The 16773-nt window shown below is 29.5% G+C and overlaps 1 protein-coding gene across 2 annotated transcripts in view; it reads left to right on the top strand.

The window, feature by feature from the left end:
- LOC105214542 (inactive serine protease scarface) overlaps positions 1 to 16773 on the top strand; it is a 58475-nt gene that overhangs the window by 19629 nt on the left and 22073 nt on the right. The window contains exons 1-2 of one of the 2 annotated variants that reach the window (XM_029041819.2): positions 3212 to 3346; positions 10822 to 11203. In XM_029041819.2, coding sequence (XP_028897652.2) covers positions 10883 to 11203 — 321 coding nt within the window. In that variant the 5' untranslated portion in view covers positions 3212 to 3346; positions 10822 to 10882. Of the gene's footprint in view, positions 1 to 3211; positions 3347 to 10821; positions 11204 to 16773 lie in introns of those variants that run through there. The other variant, XM_054234534.1, reaches the window with a different exon arrangement.

Here is a 16773-nt window from a genome sequence, read left to right as displayed (position 1 = left end):
AATTGAGAGCGTAATTGTTATATAATTTACATTTTATATATAATTTAATTTTATAATTAAATTGAGACTTTTAATGGGATACATTGATCTAATTAAATTGGAGTACTGAAAAATATTACAGGTAATTAAGATACTAAAAATGTTCATGTTGGCTCTCATTCAGTCACATTAATATCTCTGCGGTTCGGAGGATTGCTGAAAGCGCATTAATCCAGCAAATTCGTGCAAGAAGTTCAGTTAAAAACAATCACTAAATCGTCCTTTTCCCCCCTGAGTATCACTGGTCGATACTCTAGTACAGAGAATCAAATTTCTTCGAGGACTAACTCATTTATCAATCGAAATTTCCACTCGAAACAAAAAATAACGGCAGTTTAACAACTATATTTTAAATTGGCTTTAAATACACTGTATTCATACAGACTGCAATACATGTATACAGTGTCCGACAAAATTATGTATACCCTATTAATGTAAAGACAAAAATGATTATATCTTTTATACAATGAAATTTATCTATTTTTGCTTATGGGTGTATTGCATTAAATAAATTAAATGTTAATATAGGCCATTCCAACTATTTGTTGCAAAACACGCGATCATCTGAAAAAGACAAATATTTAACAGCGACAAAAGTATGGATATCCTAATATATTATAAGATTAGCTTCTAAATAGAGCTTCAATATTTAGTGTTGCCATCTTCAGCGTTAATTACGGCCAAAAGACTTTGAGACATGCTGTCTACCAAGTTCAGAAAAAGTGATTGTGGTATGTTTTCCCAGTAGTCCTTCAAAATACAATTTAAAATGTCTCAATTACTGGGACGATAAGAATATCTGTTGAGCTTATCATTCAAATATTGTTATAAATACTTAAAAGGATTTAAGTCAGATGTTTTGGCAGGCCACAGTTGGAGCTCTATCGATTTTTGATCGAAACACCCGTAACCCGACTTATATATTTGGGCTCATTGTCCTGCTGGTATATAGAGTTATCTTCTAAGTCCATTTTTTGTGCTGAGGGATCTAAATTTGTACTCAACATCATTCCATAGGACTCTCCCGTCTTTTGCCTTCGATTAATACCAGATTTGATAGACCACTGTAGCTACAACAACCTCAGACTAAAACATTTTCACCTCCGAACTTAATGGTGCCTTGGATGTACTTACTTTGGAGCCTCTCATGACTCTTTCGTCAAACTTTTTGACGTATTTTCGTATTTCCAAAAACTTGGCGGCATTTGGATGGGTATCCATAATATTGTCGGATACTATATTTACCTAAGACTAGACGATATCACATCTTTTATCATTATTTCTGTTCTGGTATATTTCTATATAATATACGAGGTGTGTTGAAAAAAACGAAACTTTACACTATTTCTTCATTCATCTACATTAAATTTGTGGTCTTCAAAATAGTCCCCATTCGATGCTATGTATCTTTGCCAGCGCTCCTTCGAATCGTCGAAACATTTCTCAAAGTCTATTCCTAGTTCTTTCAGCGATTTCGCTTAAGCTTGTAAAACGACGACCCATTAAGGTTCTCTTTAATTTTGGAAATAGGAATCAGTCACACGGAGTTATGTCTGGCGAATATGGAGGCTGGGACATCGTTGCAGTATTATTTTTAGCCAAGAATTCATGAACAAGCTACGAAGTGTGAGCTTTTAACAAACAAAAATCGCCAAGCTCATGAAAACACGTCTAATCTTAGCTCTTCAAATTTTAAATTTTACAATTGTACCGTTATACTATTATAACAAAAATATATTGAAATTATGGTACTGATAGAAAACTGTATTCCAGAGGAAGAAAGTCTGTCTTATTTATATTAATGTAAAAGGAAATTTAAATTCTTTTTTTTAAGTATTTCGACTAAAAATCACTATTTCATCTCTGTTGTTTTCAACAAACTGTCATGATATATTATGTGAGTAATCCAAGAACTCATTTCCTTCGTTGGTGGTATCGAAAAGTTAGAGTTCAGATCTACATATTTTGATATTTTTTTTTTTTTTTTGATTTTCAGAATTGTCTCCACAAGTGTGCTGTTGATAGTTGTGATAATTAGTAGATGATTGATGTTGGGGATCCCAAATGGAAACCGTTTTGCCACCGGAACTCCATTGAAACATTAGAATAGATGAAACAGGACTTCGGTCGGCTTTAAGTTATCTCTGTGTTTCTTTTTGTTTGTGTGTTGCATTGAAAGTAGTAAACGAGGAACAGATTTAAAGTCCGAAATATCTAAATTATTAGATAGTTCTGTTATGTTTGATATTTTATTATAAACATTCCTGCCATACATACATAAATACAAACATTTCTTCTAAAAATTACCGAGATTCTACCGAAACAAATTTAAAAAGAAAGCGTATAACATTAATATTTTGTTTTTCTGTTTTTTATTCGCATTATTTTAAAATATTTGTCTTAAGTCGAATTTGCTGTATTTATGTAACAATGTAAGTCCACATATAAATATTATGTAAAAGTGTCACCACAGTGACCAGTTTGCATGCAAATACCTGTTAACATATTTAATTTATAACATGCGAGAATCGGAACAAACAGCAAACTTCTATTACAAAGGAGTAACAAAAACCCAAAAATACAGAAAAACACACTTATACAAACAAACAGCTGACCATCTTCACATGTATATGGGTGTGTATGACTGTGTGCCTGATGGCTAGTGGAATTCGGCTAGCAAAGCATCCGTAAAACAGATTAATTAATGTAAATAGTTTGCTCAATTCGTATACGTTATAATATAAGAAAAAGATCTAAGACTATCTCTCAAAGAGCGCCACACTACTTCAAAGCCATACTCGAAGAGAGAGCGCGAGAGCGTAAGTTTTTGTTTCAAGTTGTTTATGAGCTGTCGCCAACAAAACTTGGAGCTTGGAGCGTATAATTTTCGACGACTGAATAAGTGGTCTATACCACTCAATTGTGTTGTTACTGTTGTTGTTTTGTTTAAGTCTCCCAGCAATGGTATTTTCGGCGCCGTAAACTTGTGGCATGTCAACCGACGCCGCTGGAGCTGGTGCTGCTGCTGCTGCCGTTGCCTCTGCTGTTGTTGAACACGATGATGATGTTGATGATGATGACGACGATGAGTTTCGCGCCTGATGAGGCGGCAGACGACTGTGCTGGTGCTGGTGTGCTGCGGTGAGCGCTGCTCACCCACAAAATTCCGGTGTGGCGTATAAAAGGCAGATCTTACGAAAATATTGATACAAACGAAAACAAGTGGTCTGTTTGTGCGATCGTGTCATTTAGTTGAAATCAAAAGTATTTGCGCAAAATTAAGAAAAATATCAAGCAAAAACAACAAGTGAGTTTCCGAAGATTTTGTTTTTTTTTCCAATACAACTTTAATGCAAATGTGTATCATATTGAAAGACTTTCGAGTAAAAGAAAATATTTTAAGATTGATTGCTGAGTTTTGTATTAAAAAACAAAATACAACAACAATAACAAACAATCAAACGGATATCAGTGTTTTAGTGCAGCAGATCCGGTAGAGGATCAGTAGTACAGTGGTTACATAACAGGAGTGCATACTTCTTTACATATTTGTTGAAGGACATGCGTTTATAACATTATCGATAAACACACACACACACAAACTACTCTATATAGTCGTATGGTCGTGTGTGTGTATTTGCATAGTGAAATTGATTTAATGTCTTTGTGGTGATTTATGACCGCATTCATAATTGTCCAAATGTTTTATAATTAGCGTTTGAACAAATCGTGCGCTTGCAATAAAATGTGATCCATAAAATTGTAAAAAATAATTTATTTCTTTATCTCAGTTTATCTATGTACGCATATGTGAACATTATTTTGTTTGTATGACAGTGTTTTCCGAGCGCAATTATTGCAATGTTTCTTTGCGGTGACCTATTAACCATGATTTAGTTTGTTTTAACTTTATATTGAAAATGCAACAACAGTATATGTTCGCATTTCCTTGCACAACACTTTGCTGCCAAAGCGGAGCTGGTTAGTGTTTGAACTAAGGCTATGCCTAGTGCATATTTCAGGATCTGAGGCGATTTTTTCGAATTATTTTTGAGTGTGCAACAAATTTATTTTTTCAAAGAAATTGATTTCTTATTAATTTTTTCCATGACTTCTTTTTAATTAAAACTTTTGCTCATCTATATTGCATTGTCAATTTGTGACATACACATCCTTGATAAAGGTGTACTATTTAATTTTCGTTTCATAAGAAAGAATTGAATATCTCTGAAAATGAAGTCAAAATATATTTGAGAGTATTTGAAAAACATTTAATAATTTCTTTGTAAAATAATTTCTGTAAAATTGGTTTTATTTTCTTAAATTAGTTTAAAAAATTGTTGGAAACTATATTTTAAATTTTTATAAAATATTTATGTTATAAACAATTTTATAATTATCTGTGTATCTGATATTCACAATATTAAAAAAATAAAAATATTAAAAATACGTAAAATATTTGAAAAAAGTTCTAAAAAATAATAAAAAATTATTTTTCCAACAGTATTCCTATATAATTTTTCTAATATTGCAAATTGTCTATATAAACATATTTTTATAATAAATTCATTGATTCAAACCTATTTCAATAAATATTTAAATTTTAAATGTAATAAATATAGTTTGAAATATATCTATTTTTTTGTTAGGGTGTAAATTAGACTACGAACATGCTCTTACGTCGTTCCTATGTATAACTGCGTAGTTTTTTTTTAATTTTTTTGGGAAAATTTTAGTAAATTACTTCAAGTACTTCCTTAAAAATTTCATAAAAATAAAAAGTTAGAAATTTTAATTTAATAAAGTTAAAAAATAATAATTTTAATAAACAATTTTGCATACAATAAATTTATAATTTTGAATTATTATTTTATTTTTTTTTATGAATTTTTTCTATTAAAACTTCTAATAATTTTGAAGTTCTTAATTTTTTAATTATGAGCATTTTATGGATTTTATATATTGAATTTAATGTAAATTTTTTAATTTCTTAATTTTTACATATTAATATTTATTTTTATGAAGTTTTAATATTTTTTAGAAACAATTGAGTAAAGAAATCTCTTCATTTGTTAAATAAAAAAATAAAAAAGAGAATTAGGTTCAAAAAAGTAGAAAAAAAAATTAAATGAATTTATACATAATTAATTTTTAATAAGTTCGAAATTATGAATTAATTCGTATTAAAACTTTTAATAAGTTATGAATTTTCTCGAATTAAAACTTTTAATAATTTTGAAGTTCTTAATCTTTTAGTACTGAAATTTTCAAGAATTTTATATATAAAATTTATTATAATTTTTTTAATTTCAACTAATTCTTAAATATTATTATTTTTAATTAATTTTAATAATGAATTTATATGAATTTTTGTATATACACTTTTTCGTAATTTTCTAAAAATTTTAGTAATGTTTTTTTTCAATATCAGATTAAAAAAAATCCATTTTTATGGGTACATACAAACGCAAACCGCTCATAGTAAATAATTTGATTTATAATATATATATTCTTAGAGATTATCAAAATTTTATTTTATATTTTTTCAAACAATCACTTATTAAGAATTAGTACATTTCTAGTCAAAAATAGCTAAATCACAACAAAATACAGTAGTCGATGATCTAACATAAATCAAATAAATAATAAAGAAATAAATATAAATTATTGAGCTTTTTGAAAGAAAAAAATGTTATTCAACCAAAAAAGAAATCATGAAATTCTCGCTGCCAATGAGTCAACAAAAAATAAATATTAAAAAGTATAAAATATTAATAAACTGAAAATCACAAAAGAACACCCATGACAGAAACTAAAAAGTCGCGGTCAAATACCTAAAATGGCTGAAAAACAACAAAAAATAGCTATGATGCTACAATATCAACAACAAATGTCACATTTGTCCCATATCCAACTTATTGCTAAAACAAATAAATAAACTAATAACGGTGTTTTTATAAAATAAATTTAAACACATATGCACGTATTAAACAAACTTAATATATTTTTTTCCGTAATACATACATACGTAGATCGAAAAAAATGGCATAATTGCCATAATATGTTGTTTTGGCCGTTGAGGTTTTCCCTTACAGGCAATTTTAATAGAAATAGAAAGTTGAAACTTTTGCGAAACTGGAATTAAAAAATTTGAATTCTAATTTAACTTAATAAATCAAATAACAAATGATTAAGAAACTGTCATGCGCACTCACATACACCCAAACACACACACACACGCAAGTGCGCAGACGCTCATCAGCGCTTATACTCAGCTATTTCTATGTGTGTTTGTAATAGTTGTGTATTTTGCATAATAGTCAAATGTATGGTTGTTGTTATTGTATTAATTTGTTGTTAGAATAGCTGTGGATCGTAAACAATATTTGATTCCTACATTCATTTCGAATAATCTACATTCAAGCGTAAACATTTGCGAGACAATCACACCAAATGTAGTAATAACTATGGTATTCTCTTTTATTGCACAGACACGCACACACACACACACCGCTTTATGCATAGCTATTTTTAAGTTTGACTTAATAAGAAATTTAACACTCTTTTCGCATTTATAAGGTTGTCCGTCTGCCCGTTCGTCCGTCCATTTGTCTAACTGTCTGGCTGTCTGTACGCTTTGGTTGAATCCAATCTTGTTTTTTTATTTGGCATTTGCTTTAAGTTAATGAGGCTGAGGGTAGAATGGATGACTTCTATATAATAATATATTTTGTATTCTTCATTTGCTTTTGTGTGCGTGTGTGTTTAAGCCAGTTAATTGTTTATTGGTGATTATTATAAAAATACTAAAAGTATTCTAGTTGTGGAATGTGAGCTTTTTGTTATTGAAAACTGCAAGCACACACAGTGACATACAAACATATAATAATAAATATAAAATATACAAATATACAATAATATATGTATGTATAAATTTACAGTAATATAATATTTTGTTTTCTATTTTTTTTTTTTCAAAAATAAATTAATTTTTATTTAAAACACCAACTAAGTTTTTGTTGTAGTTTTATCTCATTTGATTTAAATTTTAATGCAATTAGTTTGTTTATAATTAGTTTTTGTGTTTTAGTTAATATTGTTGAAAGTTCACAAATAAAGTTTATTTGCAGATAACAGTACATTTTTTTCACACGATATTAAGTTTAATTGTCTTGCATCATTTTATCGCTTAGAAAAAAATACATGTAATTATGTATTTTAATTTTAATTTAATTATCAACTGGAATTATATACATACAGACATATTTACTGCAATAAAATTGTATAAATTATAAGGCAAGCATTAAAAAGTTGATAAGCCAATTTAATTATAATAACTTGCCACTAAGATAATTAAAAATTACAAAAAAGCAATCTAATAAAAATAAAAGATAATGAAGACATACAAATGGGTTACGATAATTATGTCATAAATTTGTAGATAGAGTTAATAAACCAAGAATACATTCACTACATTTATTATAAATACAAGAAATGTGTGATTTTTTTTAAATAATATAAAAAATTAGCAAATATTTTTATTTAGTTTTTTAAGTATTTTTTCTTGATTTTTGACACGCTCATAAAGTCATATACATACAGATAGAAATATCAAATATATACATATATTTGTATTATAAAGTTTGACTAAGTTTCAAAAATAATCATAATCTTTAAAGAATATAAACTACGATGCACATTAGTGTGTTCTCAATCTTTGACAATCTTATGTAAATAAAATAAATTATAAGTAAATAATAGTTTCAGTTGACATTTAAAAATATTTATATTTTTTGAATAAAAACTGTACTGAAACCCAAAAATATTAAATTTGAACGCTTCATCATATGGGATCTACCACTAATAGTTCACTGGTATCCAGTCAATTTTGATCCTATCTCTATTATTTTGCATTTAAGGACAATCGACAATACAACTCAGTTCTTCAACTCAACTCAGGGTCCTTATAAATTGATTATATAATCGATTTATCATTTCTCTCTCATTTAAGCCTATTGTAATGTGGAATCTACCACTAATAGTGATGATTCATATTTATTATATTCAATGTTAACCAGTCGACTTCGTCCCATGAATGATAGATATCTATCTCTATTATTTTCCACTTAAAGACAACCCACAACACAATTCAGTCCTTCAACTCAACCCAGCGCAGTGATAATCTAATGTTTCTCTCTCATTTAAGCGTTTCATAATAAGAAATTGTATATATATACAATAACAGTGACTCATATTGATTATTTATACTGGGATATCGTCGATTTCGATCCATAATTCATATATCTCTATTATTTTACTTTTAAGAACAACTGACAACACAACTCAGTTCTTCAACTCAACTCAGTGCCCTGATACACTGATTGTATGATCGATTTCGCCATCCTTTCAAATGTTTATATAAATGAAGAGAGAAGAGAGCTATAAACTACTCGTATACAAAAATAATGAACTTGTCTTTTTAGTTATTCAACGAATTCTCGAGTTAACCTTTGACCTTAACTTTCTTCAAATTCAACTGAAATTTGATTTCGTAATAAAAAAGGAGCAAACTAATGCGAGTACACTTTTTTATAAAATAATAATATTTTTTCAATTTAAAGCCTTGTTACAATCAAATTAAAATATATAAAGTATGAAAAAACGCATGCGATATTTATTACAAATTCTAATTTTGGGTTTTTGTCAAATATAATATAATTTTATTAAATATTTCAATAATAAATTATTAAATAATTATAATAAAATAATATTAATAATATAAAATTATAAATAAATAAAAAATCCTTTAAAAATTTTCCCCAAAAATAATACACACCCTAATGCTGTACAAATACTTCAGCCATTCTTTCTTGATTGATAACGATCAAAAGTGTTTGGAAATTGTGAAATTCTTGTTCAACACCACGAAACACTTGACGTTTGCAACAGCGGTGTTCACACCTTATTTGTTACTCGACAGCATGTTTGGGTTCCTGCTGCCACTTTTAGTAGTTAATCTGTCACTCATTGATGAAGTGGCTGCTAGAAGTGTACACAACAAAGCATAAATAAAAAGAACATAAAAATGAAAATTATGGCATAAAGAATACAAGAAGAATACGCACACTCGACTTCTTAGGTGCGTGTGTGGGATACAGCACGCTGACAGTTTTAGGCCGCACTTATGTGTGCTTAGCAATGTCCTACATTTTCCCCCAAAGCCACTTATTGCCAACTTTCAACTTGAAGACTTTTTAACGAAAATTTAAACGATATTTCATTGCCAATCGAAGCATTCAATGCACACCTTCCGTTTGCCACACTAATCATGATTAATTGCACACTCACTGCGCTAAGCGCCTCAGCTCCTAAGCTAACGCCGCAGCTGATTAAGCAAAGAAACACACTGCAGACAGACAGGCAAAGCGTCATAGAGCTGTAGGTGAAAATTAGCTGTGGGGCATTTAAAGTATTTATTAACTCTGAACATTCAATTAATACTTTGAAAGCGTCGAAAAACACAGCGTGGAAAGCCCCAAATAGTTTAATAATTTATTAAACACTTTTTTGTTGTGCTTTTTTGGTAGACTTTCACGGCACAACTTAATTTCGATTCGATAACAAATTAATTTGTTTACGTTCGCCTTCAAAATACTTCAACTTCACTTTCGAAAAAATCTCAGCTACGTTAAATTATGGGCTGCGAGAGATTTCAACAGCTCTCCAGCGCGTTCATTTATCAAATAATCAGCTTGCGCGCTATTGAAATATCGATTATCCGGGTCGTGTCCCGATCCAGTTTCGCTGCGGTAGTATATAAATTTTATTAAGGTAATTAATGTAAATATAATTTGATAAGCGAGCCGTTACATAACGGTTACAACAACAAGCGTACGGCGGCTTAGCGCGTGCTTTAATATGTAAATATGCAAATGTGCATGGGTGTTGCAATTTATATAGGAGGAGCTAATCAAATAAAATAAAATAAACAGTTAATAGCGGTATAAAATTATTTACAACAACAAAAAACATGCAACTTTATGGGTCAATTAAAAGGTCATTTAAATAAATATTTTGTTGCTTGCTGCATTATGCACAGTAAGCGCCGCCTATTTTTAAACCAAGATAGTGTTGCTGTGAACTTTTGGATATTTTTGAAAGTCTTGCCAACTGTGTCAAAATATAAGTTTGTACTATAGTATCCAAAAACATTTTTCTAATAATATATAATATATAAAAAATAAAAACTGTGGAATTCATAGAAAAAATATTGGAAAATACACTTCTACCTGTGTTGCCACCTAACTGAATAGACATTGCATATTATATAAAATATCAATAATATAATATATTTAATTAAATACAATAAATTAACAATACAAAATATTTTAACTAGAGTTGCCACCTTACATAATTAAAAGTTACCACCTAACATTTTTTATCGACACAATTTTTTTTCTAAAAAAAAAAGTTTCAAAACTCAACTAACACACTTTCTTTAAATTTTAATAATCGAATGAGGTTTTACTGTACTATAACACAAAAATAATTAGTGAAACAAAAGCAATAGCATATAATAATATACCGTTATGTTGGAATTTTTGCATAATAATTCAATTAGTTACAACAACTAGTTGTTGCACCCTTAATTTACATTTTTAGTGGTATATAATAGACCTATTTGCATTTTTAATTGAATTACAATGTGTTCACAGCCTAGCATTGTTCAAATACAAATATAACTAATAATTAATTTATGCCCTTTCTCTCTTTTCATTACAGTCACTGCAATTATACAATACATATATTTAGTCGCCTTAAATAACTTAACTAGACAACTGCAATGTTACGGTGTCAGCATATTCTGCTCGGCCTTGCGGTCACACTATGCTGTGGCGTCAGTTTCGCACAGTATTCTTCGAATATGTTCCTCAATGGTGAATACCAGAATGGCATTAAGGCGAATCCAAGTAAAACGAACGCAATAAATCCATCATCAAATATCTTTTTGGAACATGCAATTATCAGTCGACAGGCATCACCCTTCCAGGGACCCACCTATTTGCCACCTGAGGAAATTCTAAAATGTTCCGCTGGCAAACAATGTGTTTTGCAGGGACAGTGCGCGGATGGCTACTTTTCGAATCCATCGTTGAAGCAACAAGTAAGTGATTTGAAAATATTTTAGACAAAAATAAGTGGTTCAAAGGAACAATTAGCGTTTGTGGAATTAGTTATCAATTATAAATAAAAAGATATCGCTGGTGTACTAGAAGAATGTCATAACTCAGTACTATGAACTTGTATGAAAATAAACTGAAATACTTCAATTTCCAAAAATTTAAATTATTTGAGCAAGTGAATTAAATTTTGTGACTAAACAGCGTTTAAATACTAATCATATCATATATTATTAGCTTGTAAGACAATATACTTGGTGTGAAATATACACATAATTTTTATGTTTTTGAGTTATGACATTTTTCTAGTTAACAAGCAAAATACATATGTACCAATAGCAAATTTCTTTGATTTCTGCATTCTGCACGCATTTGAAGCCTTTTTAGAAAGAGTTTTAAGAAATACAAATAATAATAATAAAGAAAGTTGCCATATATTCGGAATTTTGATTTAGAAAATTAAAAATTAGAAAATTTTTCAGAAAATATTTTTTAATTTTGGACAAGAAAAAGCTTTTTAAAATATATTTACCATTTTATTTTATTTTGTTAAGCTGCCAGCTGTCATAAAATTAATTTTTTAAAATAAAGAATTGAAAATATTTTAAAATTTACACTGCATTCTGTGCTCATAATTAAAAAAAAAAAATTAAAGAAACTATTTTATTTTATTTTTATGAGTTCAAAATTATATTTTTCCGACAACAATAGTTTAACTAAAAGTTAAAACGTAGTTGCCACCCTTTTAAAAAATTGAAATATTTAGTTAGAAATGGCAAAATAAGGTAAACAATTTAGAAGCTTTAGATATTAGTGCATTTTAAGACATATTTTTACAAACAATTCTCAAAGACAAATCAAAATTATATGATCTTCGTAACCTAAAGAAATCTAAATTTATATCACATAATGCACTGTAAATTCTAAAAAATTTCAAAAATTCCCCCAAACTATTTGTATTATTTCCTATGTCTACTATAACAACAAAAACAATAAGAATACTACTGTATGACGTTGCCACCTGATTCATCCCATACAAATTATTATAATTTTTTTGTTATTTGTAAAGGTCAGGAGGTTGTTGGTCTAAAATGCGTGCTTAAAATACAAAAGAATAGTTTATAAACTGATTTGCAAGCAATTCATACATATATTTGAATATGTATAGGACATATAGTATGTATATAAAAGCGTGGTGGTGAAATCAGTAGTTCCTAAACCACAAGATATCACTCAAAATGCTAAAGAGCACTAAACTAAGTTGCGCAAAGGTTATTGTTTTTTTGTTTTATTTTATATATTTTTGTTTTCCAAATAAACAAACAAAAATAAATTCCATTAGCATGTCTCATGGTTTTCGGAAGCAAAAAAAAATTCCATTAAATTGTAGACAAAAGGAGAAAAGTGGGTAGTTATGAAATTCAGTGATTTACGCATTGATTTTTAATCAGAAATTTATTTAAATGCTGCTTTCGTAATAATTCGCAAATGCACACACATGCATATGTATGTATGTGTGTGTGTGACTATAAGCACGCTTGTGCGCATACAATTTGGACGGTCACTGGCAAACGAAAGACTTAAGCAACGAACTTGTTCTGTATGCAGCGATTTATGCAAACATTTATTATGTTTATATGTGTATGTTGTTGTAAGTACATACATATGTACTTATGCATGCATGTAATGCTTTGTTGTTGTAAAATTTTGAATCTACAAAGAATGCGATGAAACTCAGTCAACTGATGCTTGTGAATTTGCCCAAACAGTGGCATACAAACAACAAAAACAAACACACATGCAAACAACAACAATAACAGGCTTGAAAGCGTAATGTAGTAAGCGTAATGCATGCATAAACGTGTAAATACAAATGTAACTGATGTGCGCTACTGAATATTACACTCGAGTTGAGTGCATATATACCACATATGTATGTATGTATTTTGTGCAAATACAACAAATACATACATACATGAGTGTATGCATGTTGGCGGGCATTGTCGTAGGCGCTGTGGTTGATTTGTTATTACTTTTTTGTATTGAATTTTTTTATATATATTTTTTTGTTTTTTCTCTAATTTTTTTTATATATTTTTTATATGTATATCTCTGCCGTTTTTGTTTTAGTATTTAATTTGATTTTGTTACGCTGCCGCTTATGGGAATTGCTTCGTTGAAGCATTGTGCAGTGTACATGTGTGTGTATAGTCATGGTTTGGCTTTTTGTAGCAGCCAATTTGCTGAGCAAACGAATATAATGTGAACAGGGAAGTCAGCGAGAATTAAACTTGACTTTGTAATGAAGCAATTGCCATTGTGTTGTTAAAATGTAATTTGCCTTTAAATTATTGCATTTCAAATTAAAAGAAAATAAAAAAATATATAAAATATATAAAATAAACAACAACAACAAAGCAAGCGTAAAATGCTACAAAAAAAAAGCAATAAAAAATATATAAAAATTGCATATATAGCAAATGTAAAAAATAAAAAAAAAAATTATATAAAAAATGCGAAGAACCCCAACACCAACAAACAACGGGTGATTAAGCACAAGCCAATGCCTTAAGAAAATGCCAAAGTGTTGTTGTACTTTGTATTTTGTAATTTCATTGCTAATACCACTGTGTGCTGTTGTTGTTGTTGTTATTTTTATAGCTGATTCACACGTTTAATTTGTGTGAAACATTCATTATTAGACGCTTACACAGTCGCAATGCGCTGTGTGAAATTCAATTCAATTCATTTGCGCCAATTGTGTGCTGCAATTGTGTTCCAATTCATGCATTAGGAAATGCCCACGCCACATGCATACATGCGGATCACAAGCGCTGCCGCCGCCTCCGCGCCGTTTCTAAGTTTCTTAGTAATGTAATAGAAATTTATTTGTGTGCTACGATTCCGTTGTTACTCAGGCGACATATTTTTTTAATGGTCTATGACGAATGTTGAGAAATTTCTAACCAACTACTCACACACTCACTCACTCCCCCGCCTGTATAATATGCGAATTCTGTAGTTGTAAACAGAAATTTAGTTTTGTATTCGCATTCTCAGCCTCAGCACATTACAGCCTGATTCCAAATTCAGGTTTTCTCATCATCGCACAGCGTTTTTTGCCACCGCTACTGCCGCCGAAGGTCCAACGTATAAAAATTCATATTTTATTTAGATCATCCGGCTCATAGGAATTCCGGTATGTGGTTGTGTTTGGGGTTTTCCTCGAATACATTTCGAGTTTTTGAGTAAATTTCTAACAATAAGCGGTGATTTGTTGCCAAAAAAAGCGCAGACAGTTGACACTCGATTGTTTTGGTTTACAAAAGAAATGAGTTTTTTCTATATATAAAAATAATAGCTGTTGAAATTGTTGACTTTTTTCTTACTTGCAATTTGACAATTCTCTTGATTACTTATGGCTTATTATTATATTTATTCTTGTTATTGCACTACAATTGTTATAAATCAATGTTGTCTATAGCCGTTAAAGCTGCTTTGACATTTACTAATTAATTTTCTTCCGTGACACAGCCGAGTTTCACATATAATTTACACACAGTTGAGGAAAGTATGTTTCTTGACTAAACTTTAAGGGAAAATTTATATTAATTCGAATTAATTAATTATGTATATTTGAGCAGTAGAAAACAAGTAAAAGACCATACCCAATCATTTTTCCACAAAATTATGTAATTTTAGTCGATTTCGAAAATTTTATATATATTTCCACAACAAGAAAAGTCAGAACTTTCAAAGCAACTCTAGTCTTATTTTAAGCAAGTGTTATATGTTGTCTACAAATCCTAATTTTTAAGCTCTGAATACAAATTTATTGATGTAGGAAAACGTGTTATTTAAACTACCAAAACTTGTATCCTAAATATTAAAAATTTAATCATTGAATATGATTTTTAGTAAATGTAGGTGAGAATATGAAGAATCTCTTCCAAATTTGAGGTTATAAAATGCATTTTAAATCTAGTTGAGACTAATTGTTTGAGTTTAGAATATGTTTTTTTGGCTAATCAAAGCTAAATTATTGAGGTTAGAATATGAATAATCTCTTCTATTCAAATATGTCGAAATTTTTAGGTTAAAATTTGAATTTGCTAATTGCAGAAAATTAGAATTTGATCTTTTGTCAAATCAAAACTAAATTATTGGGATTACCATAAGTGTTCTCACACCATGTTTTGAAACCAAAAAATTTAAATATTAAGGTTAGAATATGAATTATTGAATTTATTTATTGAGATTTTCTTAAGATATCTACATTTGAAAACATAAAACATATAATTTTCGAAAATTATAAATTAATTTTTCGGTCAATGGATTGAGATTAGAATAACAATTTTTTATCAAGAAAATAATAATACAACTTTTCATTACTTTAGTTGGCTTCAAAAATTAAGAGAATTGCAATTTTTGTTTAAAAACATTTTTTGAACGAAAAAATATCAGCAGTTTCTTGTATAAAAAATTGTTTTCAACTAAAATATAATATTTTTTTGTTCAAGTGGAAATTTGCATACAAATATTATATTTCAAGTTCATGCAGATGAACCTCGTTCCAATGACGACCTTAATGGACCTTCTTGCGTCAAAATTTACCCAGAATACCAATGCTTCAACGCAATATTTAAATTGAACACTGTTTCCAAGTGTCCACACAGTTGCACCTACCAACATTTCCGCCCTTATTAATATAAAAAAAAAAATATATTTTCTACCACTTCGTGTACAACTACCACTTCGTGTACAAAGATGCGTGCGAAAATTTGACGCTTCCGCTTAAATTGAGCTGCCAACTCACGCATTTTCATTTTCATTCTAACAACGACCTCATTTGAGCGTCCAATACGTTCGACGTCATTTGTGCTGACGTGACCTCAACGGCATTAAGTAAATCACACATTTTTAGACAATAAAATTAATGGTGCAACGTCGTCACCTGTCCTTGGTGGTGGTGGTGATTGGTGATGATGATGGCTTTTCTTGCACAAAGTAGCGTACTTAATTAGCTGGCGTTTTTTTTTCAAGTCTTTTACGTCAAAATTTGAGAGATTGTGCATTTTCAGCATGAAAAGTAAATTGTTTGAAGTGGCAACGTTTGCCACTTTAGTTGTAGTACATAATAAATTTAGCTTGAAAACAGGAAACTAGCAACGTCATATTGCATACTTTGCTATTGAATCCGACTCATAAATACTTGGAGGCACTAAAAGCACCAAGTACTTATTTATTTAATTTTTTTTCGTGAAAGGTAGTTCACCTATTGCTCATGCTACACATATTTAAGCGGCACTTAACCTCAAATATTCATAGCAGAAAGCGTGATCACTTCAATTTGTGTATGAAACTGAAAAAAAAGAAAGAAGAAATATAAGTTAATAGTTTTGGCCTATCGTCATTCCCCTTTTATTATTATGTTTCGCCCGTAAATCCGTAAATATAGCGATGAACACATGTTTACTCAAGGTCGTACCGTAAGCGCTCATTTGTAATGCCAATTTTTCGTTTTTTTTTTTTGTAAACAATTTATCATACCGCA

Source organism: Zeugodacus cucurbitae, chromosome 6, assembly GCF_028554725.1.
Source record: "Zeugodacus cucurbitae isolate PBARC_wt_2022May chromosome 6, idZeuCucr1.2, whole genome shotgun sequence".
Taxonomy (NCBI): domain Eukaryota; kingdom Metazoa; phylum Arthropoda; class Insecta; order Diptera; family Tephritidae; genus Zeugodacus; species Zeugodacus cucurbitae.
The sequence above is the reverse complement of the archived record's forward strand: the minus strand, read 5'-3'. Positions and strand labels throughout refer to the sequence as shown.